The sequence below is a fragment of the Peromyscus maniculatus genome, chromosome 1 (genome assembly GCF_049852395.1).
Source record: "Peromyscus maniculatus bairdii isolate BWxNUB_F1_BW_parent chromosome 1, HU_Pman_BW_mat_3.1, whole genome shotgun sequence".
In the NCBI taxonomy this organism is placed as follows: Eukaryota; Metazoa; Chordata; class Mammalia; order Rodentia; family Cricetidae; genus Peromyscus; species Peromyscus maniculatus.
The window spans coordinates 36,566,088-36,580,078 of NC_134852.1; the positions used below are offsets into that span (position 1 = coordinate 36,566,088).

General features: G+C 52.4%; 2 protein-coding genes across 4 annotated transcripts; both read left to right on the forward strand.

The window, feature by feature from the left end:
• The first annotated feature begins 3,403 nt into the window (after window positions 1-3,403).
• Window positions 3,404-10,027, forward strand: Bax (BCL2 associated X, apoptosis regulator). Of its 3 annotated transcripts, none has more exons than XM_076575247.1 (6): window positions 3,404-3,549; window positions 3,998-4,049; window positions 4,143-4,289; window positions 5,028-5,163; window positions 7,137-7,254; window positions 9,736-10,027. In XM_076575247.1, exons 1-6 carry the CDS (start codon window positions 3,516-3,518, stop codon window positions 9,900-9,902), a joined length of 654 nt encoding a protein of 217 aa, XP_076431362.1. In that variant the 5' UTR covers window positions 3,404-3,515; the 3' UTR covers window positions 9,903-10,027. The 3 variants fall into 3 exon arrangements, with proteins under 3 accessions (XP_076431362.1, XP_076431357.1, XP_015860368.1); XM_076575242.1 differs by having other exon boundaries at window positions 7,137-7,241; window positions 9,760-10,027; XM_016004882.3 differs by lacking the exon at window positions 3,404-3,549 and having other exon boundaries at window positions 3,635-4,049; window positions 7,137-7,241; window positions 9,760-10,027.
• A 1,533-nt stretch (window positions 10,028-11,560) lies between these two features.
• Window positions 11,561-13,395, forward strand: Ftl (ferritin light chain). Its single transcript, XM_006986279.4, has 4 exons — window positions 11,561-11,876; window positions 12,165-12,311; window positions 12,796-12,921; window positions 13,049-13,395. The coding sequence occupies exons 1-4, from the start codon at window positions 11,775-11,777 to the stop codon at window positions 13,244-13,246; spliced, it is 573 nt and encodes a 190-aa protein (XP_006986341.1). The 5' UTR covers window positions 11,561-11,774; the 3' UTR covers window positions 13,247-13,395.
• Window positions 13,396-13,991: the final 596 nt, after the last annotated feature.

Sequence of the window (13,991 nt, forward strand, 5' to 3'; positions counted from 1 at the left end):
TGTGAGCCACCATGTGGTTGCTGGGAATTGAACTCAGAACCTCTGGAAGAGCAGTCAGTGCCCTTAACCTCTGAGCCATCTCTCCAGCCCTATTTATTTATTTTCATTCACAGGCTTTTAAAACACTCATACATATAAAATAAAATAAATGCATCTAAAAAAAATTAGCCAGGTGGTGGTGGCATACATCTTTACTCCCAGCACTCAGGAGGCAGAGGTAGGTCGATCTCTCTGAGTCGATTTCTCTGAGTTTGAGGCCAGCCTGGTCTACAAAGCCAGTTCTGGGACAGCCAGAGCTATTACATGGGGAAACCCTGTCTTGAAAAACCACCAAATTTCTGGCTGTCCTGGCTTTGCAGACCAGGGTATTATGCATGGTAGACACTCTGCCAATGGAGTACATCTATAGCCCAACAACCTGCTCTCTTAAAATAAATAAAACAAGGGGCTAGAGAGATGGCTCAGAGGTTATGAACACTTGTTGCTTTTGCAGAGGACCTGGCTTCAATTCCCAGCACCCACATGGTGGCTCACAGCCATCTGTAACTCCACTTCTAGATCCAACACCCTCTTCTGACTTCCATGGGCACCAAGCACACATGTGGTGAACATATAAGCACACAAGCAAAACACTCATACACATAAAATAAAATGAATAAATCTTAAAAAAAAAAAAAAAGCCCCCATTGCTGGGCATGCCTTTAATCCCAGCACTCCAGAGGCACAAAACCCAACAGGACTTCATGAGATCTACTCTAGTTCCTTCCAAGGCAGTGTCCCAATGTCCTCCCATTAGGTAATTCCTCTTAAAGGTCCCACGACCTCTTCACATGACACGGAGGATCTACCTATCTTCTCTAGTATATGAAACCATGGGAAAACAAATCACAACATTTCTTTCTACCTCAGTTTTCATGGGAAACTCATTTCTCACGGCCCAGGGACAGATATGGTCTTGAGTCTCAGAGGCAGCCAGGGTCTCCTGTATACTCCTGATATTTAGCCAGACATTAAATGATCCATTTGGAGACAACCGTGAGTCAAGAGGTGTGCTAGATCCTAAGGAGTTAACAACAAATGAATACAGCCCTTTTGGGATATCGAGGTAGCTTCTCAATTAACTAAAACATTGCATACATAATTAATTACAGTGATGTGAAGATGTGAAGCATTATTAAACCCAATGGGAAAAAAAAAAAAAGGTGCCTACGTTACATATGCCTTTAATCAATCCCAGTGCAGAAGCAGACATAGGCAGATCTCTGAGTTCGAGGCCAGCCTGTTCTACAGAGAGTTCCAGGATAGTAAGGGCTACACAGAGAAAAAACAAACAAACACCAATGACTCATATCAATGAACACTTTCAAGTAAAGATGTATGGGCTAAAGGGTACACTGTATGACTCACTGGACCACACTACACCGAGAATTTTTTTTAGATATACATTTTTTGTTTTATTTTGTTTGTTTGTTTATTTATTGAGTAAAACCAAAATTTATTGTAAGCCACAGTCATCCCAGGGTCCCCCCTGCCATATAGCGTCCCTGGTTCTGTGGGTTGCAGTCTGATTGTTCTTTGCTTTATATCTAGAATCCACTTATGAGTGGATACATACCATGTTTGTCCTTCTGGGTTTGGGTTACCTCATTCAGGATGATATTTTCTAGTTCCATCCATTTGCCTGCAAAATTCATGCTGTCATTGTTTTTCTCTGCTGAGTAGTACTCCATTGTGTATATGTACCACATTTTCTTAATCCATTCTTTGGTTGACAGGCTTCTAGGTTGTTTCCAGGTTCTGGCTATTACAAATAGTGCTACTATGAACATAGTTGAGCATGTATCTTTGTGGTATGATTGAGCATTCCTTGGGTATGTGACCAAGAATGCTATGGCAGGGTCTTGAGGTAGATTGATTCCCAATTTTCTGAGAAACCGCCATGCTGATTTCCACAATAGTTGTACAAGTTTGCATTCCTACCAATAGTGGAGGAGTGTTCCCTTTGCACTCCCACCAACAGTGGAGGAGTGTTCCCTTTGCTCCACATCCTCTCCAACATTGTCATTAGTATTTTTAATCATAGCCATTCTGACAGGTGTAAGGTGGTATCTCAGAGTCGTTTTGATTTGCATTTCTCTGATGATTAAGGATGTTGAGCAATTCCTTAAATGTCTTTCAGTCATTTGAGATTCTTCTTTTAAGAATTCTCTGTTTTGCTCTGTAGCCCATTTTTAAATTGGATTGTTCAGTATTTTGATGTCTAGTTTCTTGAGTTCTTTATATACTTTGGAGATCAGTACTCTGTCAGATGTGGGGTTGGTAAAGGTTCCGCACCAAGAATTTTTTTTATTCATTTTTTGTTTGTTCTTTTGAATTTTGTTTTGTTTTGTTAGGGGAGAGGTGGAAAGGGCAGAGGGTGGATTTGAGGACAGGGAGAGGAGTAGGATCAAGGTGCATATTGTGAAATCCACAAAGAATCAATAAAAAGTTTTTAAAAAGAAAAACAAACAACTTGGTACCGCATATTGGTAGAGCACGCCTTTAATCCCAGCACTCAGGAGGCAGAGACAGACAGATCTCTGTGAGTGAGATCCAGAACAGGCACCAAAACTACACAGAGAAACCCTGTCTTGAAAACAAACAAACAAAAACCAACCAACCAAACAAAAAAAAACCCCCCAAAACAGAACAAAACAAAACAAAAAACCAAAAACAGAGGACTCAAGCCAAGAGGCTTTCTGCCATCCAGATGACTGTCTCCACCAGGGTCCCTGCCAACCCTCAGAAGACTGATAAATTCCTACTACTACACTCGAGTTGGCCTTGCCTGTTGCTACTCCATACTCTGAAGGTTCTTCCTCTCATTCACTTGTTTTCCTTGACAATTGGGCCACAATACCAGGGTTTCCCCCATCCCCTTCCTCTCTCTGTTTTTTTTTTTTTTTTTTTTGTTTCGAGTGAGGGTCTCACATACTGCCTGTTCTTCTGTTCTTTATTTTTGAGGTAGGTTCTCTGTTTTTTTTTTTTTATTTTTTTTTTTTATTTTTTTTTTTTTCGAGACAGGGTTTCTCTGTGTAGCTTTGGAACCTGTCCTGGATCTCGCTCTGTAGACCAGGCTGGCCTCGAACTCACAGAGATCCGCCTGGCTCTGCCTCCCAGTGTGCTAGGATGAGAAAATGCCTGGTCTGTTTTTTGCTTTGTTTTGTTTTTGAGACCAGGCTTTGTTGCCTATCCTAGGCAGGCTTTGAACTCGAGGTAATGCTTCTGCTTCAGTCTCCCTAGAAAAAGGAGTACTGGAAGAAAAGAACTCCAGTGCGGCTTCAGGTGGAACCGCGCACGCGCACTCTTGCCCCCGCGGCCCCGCCCCGTCAGACGCGGAAGTCACGTGACCCGCACTGCGGGGCGGTGGCCATGTTGCGGGGCACCCACGTGAAGGGCGCACGTCCGCGAGCGGTCACGTGACCGGGACGCGCCGCAGCCGCCCGGGGCGCACCCGGCGAGAGGCAGCGGCCGTGATGGACGGGTCGGGGGAGCAGCTCGGAGGCGGCGGTGAGGCGGGAGGTGGAGGGCGAGGCCGGGTCGAGGGACCCGGGGACCCCGTCGGCTCTGGGCTCGGGCGGGAGCAGGCTGGGGCGCACGGATCCATCCCGCCGGGCGCATCCGCACCCCGAGGGCGGACATCCGCGTGCGCGCCCCCGGGCAGGCCCGGGCTTGTCTAGCGCCACTTCCTGCTGGTGGCCTGGGCTGGGCCGGGTCCCACCGCCGCCCCTCGGCCGGGCGTCTGTTGGCTTTGGTGCCCTGGCTCGGTCTTCGCAGGAGCCGGAGTGCAGGCCGGGTCCCGCCCCCTGTCCATCAGAAGCAGTCGCCCGGCCTTGCATGTTACCTGTCACTACTAGGGTACCCAGCTCTGTCTGCCCTCGGGATTATGAGCCTCCCCAGCCCCCTGACTTCCCGGGACCTAGGAGTCCAGGCACCCCTTTCCTCCTCTCTCCACCAGGGCCCACCAGCTCTGAGCAGATCATGAAGACAGGAGCCTTTTTGCTGCAGGGGTGAGTGTGAGGCCCTGTGGTGGGGGGGGTGGGCTTCAGGAGCGACACGGTTCTCACTCTGCGCTTCCCTCCCCCACTTCCATTCACATCTAGTTTCATCCAGGATCGAGCTGGGAGGATGGCAGGGGAGACACCCGAGCTGACCTTGGAGCAGCCACCCCAGGACGCATCCACCAAGAAGCTGAGCGAGTGTCTCAGGCGAATTGGAGATGAGCTGGACAGCAACATGGAGCTGCAGAGGTGTGGTTCCTGGAACGTGGGGTCCGTCCAGGGATTTCCTGCCGCCTCAAGAACTCAGGCGCTGTGCACTCTTGTCCTCCCCAGGAACCAGGTGTCCCACCAGTCAGCTCAGCTCTTCCTTGCTGGGGACAGACTCCAGGGTCTTTTTACATGGTAGACCAGCCCTTTACCCTTGAGCTCACCCCCAGCCCCTGGCTTGGTGTGTGTGAGGCAAGTCTTTTCCTAGTCATAGTGGGTTCTAGGCAAGTCTACTGTGAGCCACGCCCACGGCCCCTCATTGCTGGATGCTAGGCAGGCTCTACTTTTAGCCTCTTACTAGAGGATGCTACATAAATAGTCTACCAGAAAGCCATGGCTCCAGGCCCTCACTGGAAGATGCTTGCAGGTGCTCTACCACCGAGCCGTGCCTCTGACACCTCACTGATAACCGGAGGCAGGTGCTTAGCCAAGTCACACTTCAAGGCAGGTTGTACTGCTCTCCAGTGTAGATGCTAGGAGAACATGCTCCTGCTGAGTCCAGGCCTAGTCACTTCCTCCCCAGGACCTTGAAACTAATTTGAGATCCTATTCCTTTTCTTTGCTTTCTCAGGGGTCTCGTCTCCTTCCCAGCTTGTTATCCTCTGTTGCAGCTTGGCTCTGGCCTTTGCTTTTCTCTAGTCTGGGGAAGCCGTGGGAACTCCTGCGCTGAGTCTGCCCATCTTGCCCAGCAGCAGCCAGCTGTTGTTCTCTCTCCTGTAGGATGATTGCCGACGTGGACACAGACTCCCCCCGAGAGGTCTTCTTCCGTGTGGCATCGGAGATGTTTGCTGATGGCAACTTCAACTGGGGCCGGGTGGTTGCCCTTTTCTACTTTGCTAGCAAACTGGTGCTCAAGGTGGGCAGCTCCAGGGTCGTGGGCCCAGAGGTGTACCCTCAGGTCTGTGATTACCTGGCAGAGGTCAGGTCAGGGAGTGGAGAAAGCTGGCTGTGTATTTACTTATTCAAGAAATGTTTTGGGCCAAACGTCTGATGGCCTGACCCCAGTACCTGGCCTCTGCCCAGAACAAAACAAGCTAGCCCTTCCTTGATGGAGCTCTGGTTGGTTGTCAGGTGTGAAGTTGAGGTAAGGTAGAATATTGAGGTAGCTCAGACAAGTCTAGAAAGCTTTCTCCGGATAGGTGGCCTTAAAGCGGATGTGGTGGCTTAAGCCTATAATTCTAGGACTCATGAGGCTGAAGTAGGAATATCAAAGTTGAAGGTTAACTGTAGCTAAATACTGAGTTTCAGGCTATCCTGGACTACCTAAAACCTAGTTTAAAAAAACAAAACAAACCCCAGAAATGGGCGTGACAGAATCTGCGGGCATGGAGCTGAATAGTGGGTCCTCAGCGTAGCGTGTGTGAAGCCTTAGGTTCTGTCTCCCATCACAGTACACAAACATAAACAGAGGGCCGGACTGCGGCTCCGTTGAACAAGAGTGCTCGCCTATCGTATACACTAGCCCTGGGTTCACTATCACACAACCAGGTGTGGTTGGGGTGTGTCTGCAGGTCCAGGACGTGGGAAGTTGGAGGCAGGAGGAGTTCAAGGTCATCTTTAGATATGGAGAACATTTAGATATGGAGACCAGACTCGGGTAGGTATGTTAGGGCAGGCGCAGGGAGACTGGGGCAGAGCTATTTCTGGCCATATTTTGTTATTTTTAATGGTACTGTCACATGTTCGGTACACTCTTCTTTTTTTCCCTTTTATTTCTATTTTTCTTTTGTCTTTTTTTCCTTTTTTTTTTTCTCTTACTCTTACACAGAGTAAGAACTCTGACCATCGTCCATGCCACCTTCCATCTTCTTGACATGGTCTCCTGCCTGAGATGACGGGACTTCAGTATTGGAGGCAGAAGGATAGTGCAGTAGTCCCCCTTGGGACCCCAAATGCAGGCTGGGAAGAGAGCATTGTTCCAATCAAGAGAGCAAGTCCTGAGTCTGCCAGGAGGTGGTCTTAACCTGGTCTAGAAAACCTAGAAGATGGCTTAGGACCCAAGCTTTGAGGGGTGAGCATTGCTGAATTAAGACTTGTTCAGTCAGAGTCAGCCTGCATCAGAGAGTGGTTGATATGAAGAGGTGGATTGCCTGCGGAGGGTGTGCATATCATCCCAGTCACACTGTGGCAAGAGACTCACTTTAGTCCAGAAGTTCAAGATTGGCTTGGGCACTGTTGGGAAACTCCAGCTCAAAACAACAAAACTGGGTGCAGGTCTTCACGTGGGCCATGTGGGCACTCGGTCTTCTCCAGACCGCCACCCTTCTGGGCGATCCAGAAGGACGCCTCAGTCCCCTTAGGGGCCTCCATATTCTTGTCCTTCCAAAGGGACTAGGTGTCTGGGCCAGGAGGGTGGTATGCATCTTTAGTCTCAGCATTCAGAGAGCAGAGGCAGTTGGATCTCTAGAGTTCTAAGCCAGCCTGGTCTACAGAGAGTTGAGGACACCCAGGGCTACATAGAGGAAACCTGTCTCAAAGAAATCAAGCCTCAGTGTCTGGGTCCGGAAAGTCAGCTCGCACACAATTGTAGCTCTCTTCTTCCCGTGTTTGTGGTGCTGGGGATGGAACCAGGGGTGCACACATGCTGGGCGAGGGCTCTACCATTGAGCCTTACCTCTGCCCTGCCTTCCATCTAGAGGGCACTGAGGAATCATCGAGGGATCCTGAGCAAATCAGTGGAGTTTTCTATTTAATGGAGCTGACTCAAACTGGGGGGGGGGGGGGAGGAGGGTGCTCAGTAGAGGCAGAGGATTGGAAGCCAAGGCTTGAGGCCACCTCCAGGAATGGGCACAGGACTCAGTCCCCAGAGTAACCTTCCTACTCCCGCAGGCCCTCTGCACCAAAGTGCCAGAGCTAATCAGAACCATCATGGGCTGGACACTGGACTTCCTCCGAGAGCGGCTGCTTGTCTGGATCCAAGACCAGGGTGGCTGGGTGAGACCCTTTAGTCCTTGCCACACTTTAGATGAGTAGTTCTCAACCTTCCTAATGCTACGACCCTTTCTTCAGTTGCTCATGTTGAGGTGACCCCAACCATAATTATTTCATTGCTACTTTTACAAATCATAGTGTAAATATCTGATATGTAGGATATCTGATATGGATGGGGGTCACAACCCACATATTGAGAGCCACTTAAGTAGAACCAAGGGCCATCACAGAGGTGCACCAGGCCATCAGACATGATCTGTTCTTACATATACCATCCTGGTGCGTCTAGTACCTACTGACTTCTGTGACCTGACTTGATTTGTACCAGCAGATAGATGCCTTTCCTTCCAGAATCTCTCAAGTGCACTGGTGACCCTTTGACCCCAGCTTGCTATTTCTTTATTTTTGAGATGGTCTCATGTATCCCAGGCTGGCCTCAAAATTTTTCTGTAGCTGAAGATGCTCTTGAACTGTTTTTTTAGAAGCATAAATATTTATTTGTAACAAAGGAGTTTGTGGACAGTGTTGAAAATCTACAGCTTCTTGTTAAATTCACATTTGCACTTCACATTTTTATTTTATTTTTAAAAAGACTTATTATGTTTATCATGTTCTGCCTGCATGTATGACTGCAAGCCAGAAGAGGGCACCAGATCTCATTACAGATGGTTGTGAGCCACCATGTGGTTGTGGGAAATTGAACTCAGGACCTCTGGAAGAGCAGCCAGTGCTCTTAACCGCTGAGCCATCTCTCAGCCCCCACCCCCCCCACTTTTTTTTGAGACAGGGTCTCACTGTGTAGCTCTGACTATCCTGGAACCAGGCTGGTCTCGAACTCACAGAGATGCACCTACCTCAGCCTCCCTAGTGCTGGGATTAAAGGTGTGGGCCACCATGCCTGGCCATTTCACATTTTTAGTAAAAGGTGAAAGATTTATATGATCTGAAGAGTAACCAGAGTATACAATTCACCTTTTTAAACAAACATTTGTAATCATTATTTTATACAGATATACATATGTAAATGCAACATCAGTTCAGTAGTCCTTTAGCATTTTCCACTTAAATGTTTTTTTTAACATAAAAACAGGTTATAATTCTTCTGTATCCCAGAATCTAATCAATATTTATATATAATTCAGCTATTATTTGGCTTAAAAGGGTTTATTGGGAAATGTTACCATTTTTATTATTTTCTACAGAGAAAATATTTTCCAGGTTCAGATAACTCTGTAATTTGGAATTATAGCCCTTGAACTTCTGATCGTCCTGCTTTCATCATGCCAGTTTGTGAGGCGTTGGGGTAGAACCCAGGCCGTGTGCCCTCTGCCAGCTGAGCAGCCACATCTGTCCTCGTTCTTGTGAGACAGGTTCATGCTGTGTGCCCACACTAGTCCAGACGTGACCCTCCAGTCCATCCTCTCGTGCTGGGATTACTGGTGTGGGCCACCACTTCCAGATTATAATCATGTTTTTCTTTTTCCATTTGGGGATTGGGTGTGTGTGTGTGTGGGGGGGGTACTTTTAATTTTTTTTAATAATTTATTTTCATTTTATGTGCAGTGGTGTTTGGCCTGCATGTATGTGTGATGGTGTCAGATCTTGGAGTTGTGACGGTTGTGAGCTGCCATGTGGGTGCTGGGACTTGAACACGAGTCCTCAGGAAGACCAGCCAGCACCCTTAACTGCTGAGCCATCTCTCCAGCCCTTTATTTCCTTTTTTTTTTGTTTTGTTTTGTTTTTTTGAGACAGGGTTTCTCTGTCTGTAGCTTTGGAGTCTGTCCTGGATCTGGCTCTGTAACCCAGGCTGGCCTAGAACTCACAGAGATCCGTCTGCCTCTGCCTCCCGAGTACTGGGATTACAGGCGTGCGCCACCACCGCCCGGCCATATTTACTTCTTAAATTTATTTATTTTGCATGCCTGTGTGCTTGTGGGCATGTGTGTGGAAGTCAGACTAGTTTGCAGTCCTCTGCTCTCCCGTCGGCTCTGGAGATGGAGTGTATATGGAGAAAGGCCAGGCAGCAGGCGCCTTCCCACAGGAGCAACTACCGGTCCTCTGATAGCTGGGTTTTTGGTCTCGTTTTTTGTTTGTTTGTTTTGTTTTTTGTTTTTTCGAGACAGGGTTTCTTTGTGTCGTTTTGGTGCCTGTCCTGGATCTCACTCTGTAGACCAGGCTGGCCTCGAACTCAGAGATCTATCTGCCTGTCTCCGTCTCTCGAGTGCTGGGATTTAAGGCGTGCGCTACCACCACCTGGCCTAGTTGTTTTTTTGAGACAGGCTGCCCTGGACTCCCTTTGTACAATATGCTGACCTTGAACTTAGTTTTTGAGTGAGGATCTCAACAAATTTCCCAGGTTGACATTCAACTTTGTAACCCTCCTGCTTCAGGTTCCTGAGTGTTGGGTGCTGGGATTATAGGCCTGGGATCCCCTAGCATCCCGTCACGTGACCTCTGCCCCCCACTCCACCCTTCCCCCTGCAGTTTGGTAGGACAGTAACACATATGCCTCTGTTCCCAGGACGGCCTCCTCTCGTACTTCGGGACGCCCACGTGGCAGACAGTGACTATCTTTGTGGCTGGAATCCTCACTGCCTCTCTCACGATCTGGAAGAAGATGGGCTGAGGCCGCCCACCGCCTTGGACTGTGTTTTTTCTTCATAAATTATGGCATTGGGGGGGGGGGCTGAATGGGGACGGGGACAGGCGTTTTTCTTACTTTTGTAATTATTGGGAGGGGTGGGCATGGTGGCCTGGGGGAGGGGACAATAAACCTCAGGTCCACTTTGGATTGTATGGTCAAGTGTCCACCCATCTGGTATGACAAGCACAGGCACCAGGCCGGCTGGTGGCCCGAGGCAGCCAAACAGGAACACACCGCTGCTCCCTAAAGCCTAAGGAGCAGCTGCGGCTTCCTTAGCCCTGGGCCCGGGCCTGTAAAGAGGCCAGAGGTCCCGAATGGAGGGAGAGGAGGCCACAGGAATTGGAGCGAACTCCTAGGTGCTGGATGACCGAGTGAAGAGGAGAGGTGGACATTTAAAGGGGGCTTGGTCCTTGCCCTCCACCCAGCTCTGAGGCTGCAGTCCCCACCTGCTGCGCCCTCAGGCTCGCGCACCCCCCTCCCCGTCCTTCTTTCCTGGGGGTTTGTCTTGCTCTGCCTGTGCAGCCCTGTCCAGGCCCGTCGCGTTGGAGGCCAAAGGCCGGGCTCTGCAGAGCCGTGGTTAATGAGTAACTGCCCCAAATCAGCAGGGCACCGCAGACGTCAGGCCACCCCGGGGTAAAACTGCCTGACCACAGGCAGAGAAAGAAAGGAGCGAGCGCAGAAAAACAGGCCACAGCCACCACCACCACCACCCCCCCAGTCTGCCCGCCAGGGTGAGGCGGGCCGCGCCCACGTCCCGCCGGGCTGAGCTCAGCGTGACTCAGCAGCTTTGCCCACCCCACCCCACCCCTCCGCTGAGGCCCCGGCCCCGGGTAGGGCTCGGTGACCACGCTTTGCAGTTGATCGCATAGCTCGCCTTCCGGACGGGGCTTCTCACCTTGTGGCGTCCCTCCCTGGACCCTGGCTGACCTGGCCTGTGCTAGGGACCTGGCGAGCATCAAGTGTTTGCAGACAATCTGTCCTGGGTCTGCAGGTCCTGTTCTCGGGATTTCTCCAGAGCCAAAAGAACGAGCTGCAAGCACGCCCCGGGACCGGGAGAGGCTGCAAGCAGGGCTGGGACCGGGAGAGGCCGCCCAGGAACCCCCCATCGCACCTCAGTTTCTAGAAAGGCAGCCCCCCGCCCCCATAGAGCACCACGTGACCCAGGCGGCCAGGCTGGCCGGGGCTCCCGTGGTCCGTGCACCTAAGGTCTAATCACGCTCTCGGCCCTGCAAACTACCTAGAGGGTTCCAGACTCCCCCAGAAGGTTCTAGAAAAAACAAAACGGCGACGTTCCCATCGCGAGCCCTAGAACTCCGGGTGCCCCTCCATACGCAGCATCCCCGTGAGGCCCTTCGTGGCGGGGCAGTGCTCGGCGTCGCGGTACAGGCACCCCGCCCACCCCGGCCCGTCCCCAGGCTTGGTTTGTGTGAGACCCCCGAAGGACCCCAAAGTGACCGCGACCCCCGCCCCGCCCCTCCCCCAGCCTCCATTTCGCAAGGGCCTCGCGCTCCGGGCGCGTGACTTCCCCTCACGGGGGGAGGGTGGGGCCGAGGGTCTCCCCGGCTCAGGATTGGTCAGGTGCCGCGCGCCAGCTCCGCCTCCCACGGCCGCCGATTGGCTGATCCCTGGTCCCGGCCGCCCCGCCCCCCGGGGGTCCACAGCCTATAAAAGGAGCCGCGCGCGCCAGGGCCGGGCAGCGCCCGGAGATCCCGAGTCTGTGTCTTGCTTCAACAGTGTTTGGACGGAGCAGACCCGGGGCCTCCCTTTGTTAGCGCCCGGCCGCCTCCCAGTGTCTCCAGCCGCAGCCTCCGGGACCATCTCCGCGCCGCCGTCGGCCCCCAGGACCCGCCAGCACCGTCTCTCCGCGGTCAGCTCCATCCTGCGCATCAGCCATGAGCTCCCAGGTCCGCCAGAACTACTCCACCGAAGTGGAGGCCGCCGTGAACCGCCTGGTCAACTTGCACCTGCGGGCCTCCTACACCTACCTCTCTCTGGTGAGTAGCCCGGGCTTGCCCTCCCTCCGAGCCGGCCCTCACCCGCGCCGCGGCGCATGCGCGGCCTCCTTTGTTCCACCGAGGGCGGAGACCTCGCGCTCCGGCCTCGCCCCTCGCAGCCCGTGTTTTCAGACGGCGTCACACCGTGTGCACCGTGCCTGGAACGCGCCGTGCAGGCCAGGCTGCTGCCTTCGGAATCGCAGACCGCCCCGCCCCGCCCCGCCCCTGCGTGTTACAGGCGCGTGCCGCCGCGTCCCGTTAACGCGGCTGTGATATTCCTCCCCGCAGGGCTACTATTTTGACCGGGATGACCTGGCTCTGGAGGGTGTCGGCCACTTCTTCCGCGAACTGGCCGAGAAGAAGCGCGAGGCCGCCGAGCGGCTGCTCAAGATGCAGAACGAACGCGGAGGCCGCGCGCTCTTCCAGGACGTGCAGGTGAGGGCAGCGGCGGACTTTGCACTCCAGCGAGCCTGCCGCGCATGGGATCAAATGCATGGGGGCCGGGCGGCCGGGAGGTTGCCCTCCGTTCTTGAGGGGTGTGTGTTGGGGAGGTGGGGATTGATTGGCGGAACGTTGGGGGACGACAGGGTGTCACAAGCCAGGTCACCACGTGGGCGCCTGGGGCATGTGGGTAGAGGCAACCAAATACGGGAAATGCAGGAAAAGTTTAGAACACAGGACTGCTGCGACCTGGGGGAGGCAGGCTCTTAGTTTGTAGCCCTGCCTGATTGGCCTGGAACTGGGGGTGTAGACCAGGTTGGAGATCTGCCTGTCCTGCCTCCCAAACCCCCGGTGGGATTAAAGGCGTGGGCCGTAATGTTTCCCCACTGGACCTACCCTTCCCTGTGCACTCAGTTTTGTCCTTGGTGGAGTGTGGAAGGCAGATTCTGAGACATTGTGATTGTATTCTGCTGTGCAGAAGCCTTCTCAAGATGAGTGGGGTAAATCCCTGGAGGCCATGGAAGTTGCCTTGGTCCTGGAGAAGAGCCTGAACCAGGCCCTCTTGGATCTTCATGCCCTGGCTTCCGCTCGCACAGATCCTCACGTAAGTGCCTTGTCAGTCCTTTTTCCCTTCTTTGAGAAGACCGCTGCTGCTGGGTGGCTGTGAACTCCCAGTAACACTCCACCCGCCTGTGACGACTGGGTGTCTGATGTCCCTCCTTCCTTTGCAGCTCTGTGACTTCCTGGAAAACCACTTCCTGGATGAGGAGGTGAAGCTCATCAAGAAGATGGGCAACCACCTGACCAACCTCCGCAGGGTGGCTGGGCTGCAGCCGGGACAGACCGCTGTGCCAGCAGCACAGACTGGGGTGCCCCCGCCATCTCTGGGCGAGTACCTCTTCGAGAGGCTCACTCTCAAGCATGACTAGGAGGCGACACCTTCCATGGGGCTCCCTCCTCTGCTCTGCACCAGCCAGTCTCAGGACCTTCACCCCAACCTCTAGGCAGCTTTGTTAACCGCTCTGGAGCCCCTCCCAAGTCTCGGGACCAAGTGAAAATAAAGCATTTTGAAATAGCAGCTGGTGATTTTTCTGTTTCTGTGAGGGTGTCACAGGGAAAGAAAAGGTTGGCCCTGGTCTTGTTTCCTGTGGGAACCCACTTGTGTTGGTGGAATCTTCTCCCACAAGGTGAAGGTCCTGGTGGCAGGTCCTGGGAGTCTGCTGCAGTCCTTGGTTCCTTTTGTTACTAACCCTCAAGGAGCTACACTCCTAACAGCACAAATCCGAGCTGGCAAAGACTACAACAAACCCAAGCTAATACAAGTTGCCTGGCTTCTGGGAAGTGTCCCTGCAAGGCATGCTGGAGGGTGGGGCAGCTAGGGTCACAGGGTGTCCACGACTGCTGACCTAGAGGTTGGGGCGGTGAAGGCCTGGCAGCACGTGGGAGTCATGTGGATCTCGAGGCCAGCCTGGGCTACAGAGTGAGTTCCATGAAAGGTGCCAAAGCTACACAGAAAAACCCTGTTTCAAAACCAAAAAAGGATGTGAAACTTGGTACGCTGCCCAAACATGGGAAGCACGGGACAACACTGCTGTGTCAGCTCAGACCCTTTAACAAACCACCACATCATTGCACTGTGGTAGACTCAGGATTTTGAGGTAAGCAGTCACGTGA

What these genes read in the sequence shown, in the direction of transcription:
- Bax (XM_016004882.3), top strand. Translation starts at nt 3,877, where the DNA reads ATGTTACCTGTCACTACTAGGGTACCCAGCTCTGTCTGCCCTCGGGAT. An exon ending in GGAGCCTTTTTGCTGCAGGG is followed by an intron (nt 4,050 to 4,142) that starts GTGAGTGTGAGG and finishes ATTCACATCTAG; the next exon opens with TTTCATCCAGGATCGAGCTG. An exon ending in CTAGCAAACTGGTGCTCAAG is followed by an intron (nt 5,164 to 7,136) that starts GTGGGCAGCTCC and finishes CTACTCCCGCAG; the next exon opens with GCCCTCTGCACCAAAGTGCC.
- Ftl (XM_006986279.4), top strand. Translation starts at nt 11,775, where the DNA reads ATGAGCTCCCAGGTCCGCCAGAACTACTCCACCGAAGTGGAGGCCGCC. An exon ending in CCTACACCTACCTCTCTCTG is followed by an intron (nt 11,877 to 12,164) that starts GTGAGTAGCCCG and finishes TCCTCCCCGCAG; the next exon opens with GGCTACTATTTTGACCGGGA. An exon ending in CCGCTCGCACAGATCCTCAC is followed by an intron (nt 12,922 to 13,048) that starts GTAAGTGCCTTG and finishes CTTCCTTTGCAG; the next exon opens with CTCTGTGACTTCCTGGAAAA.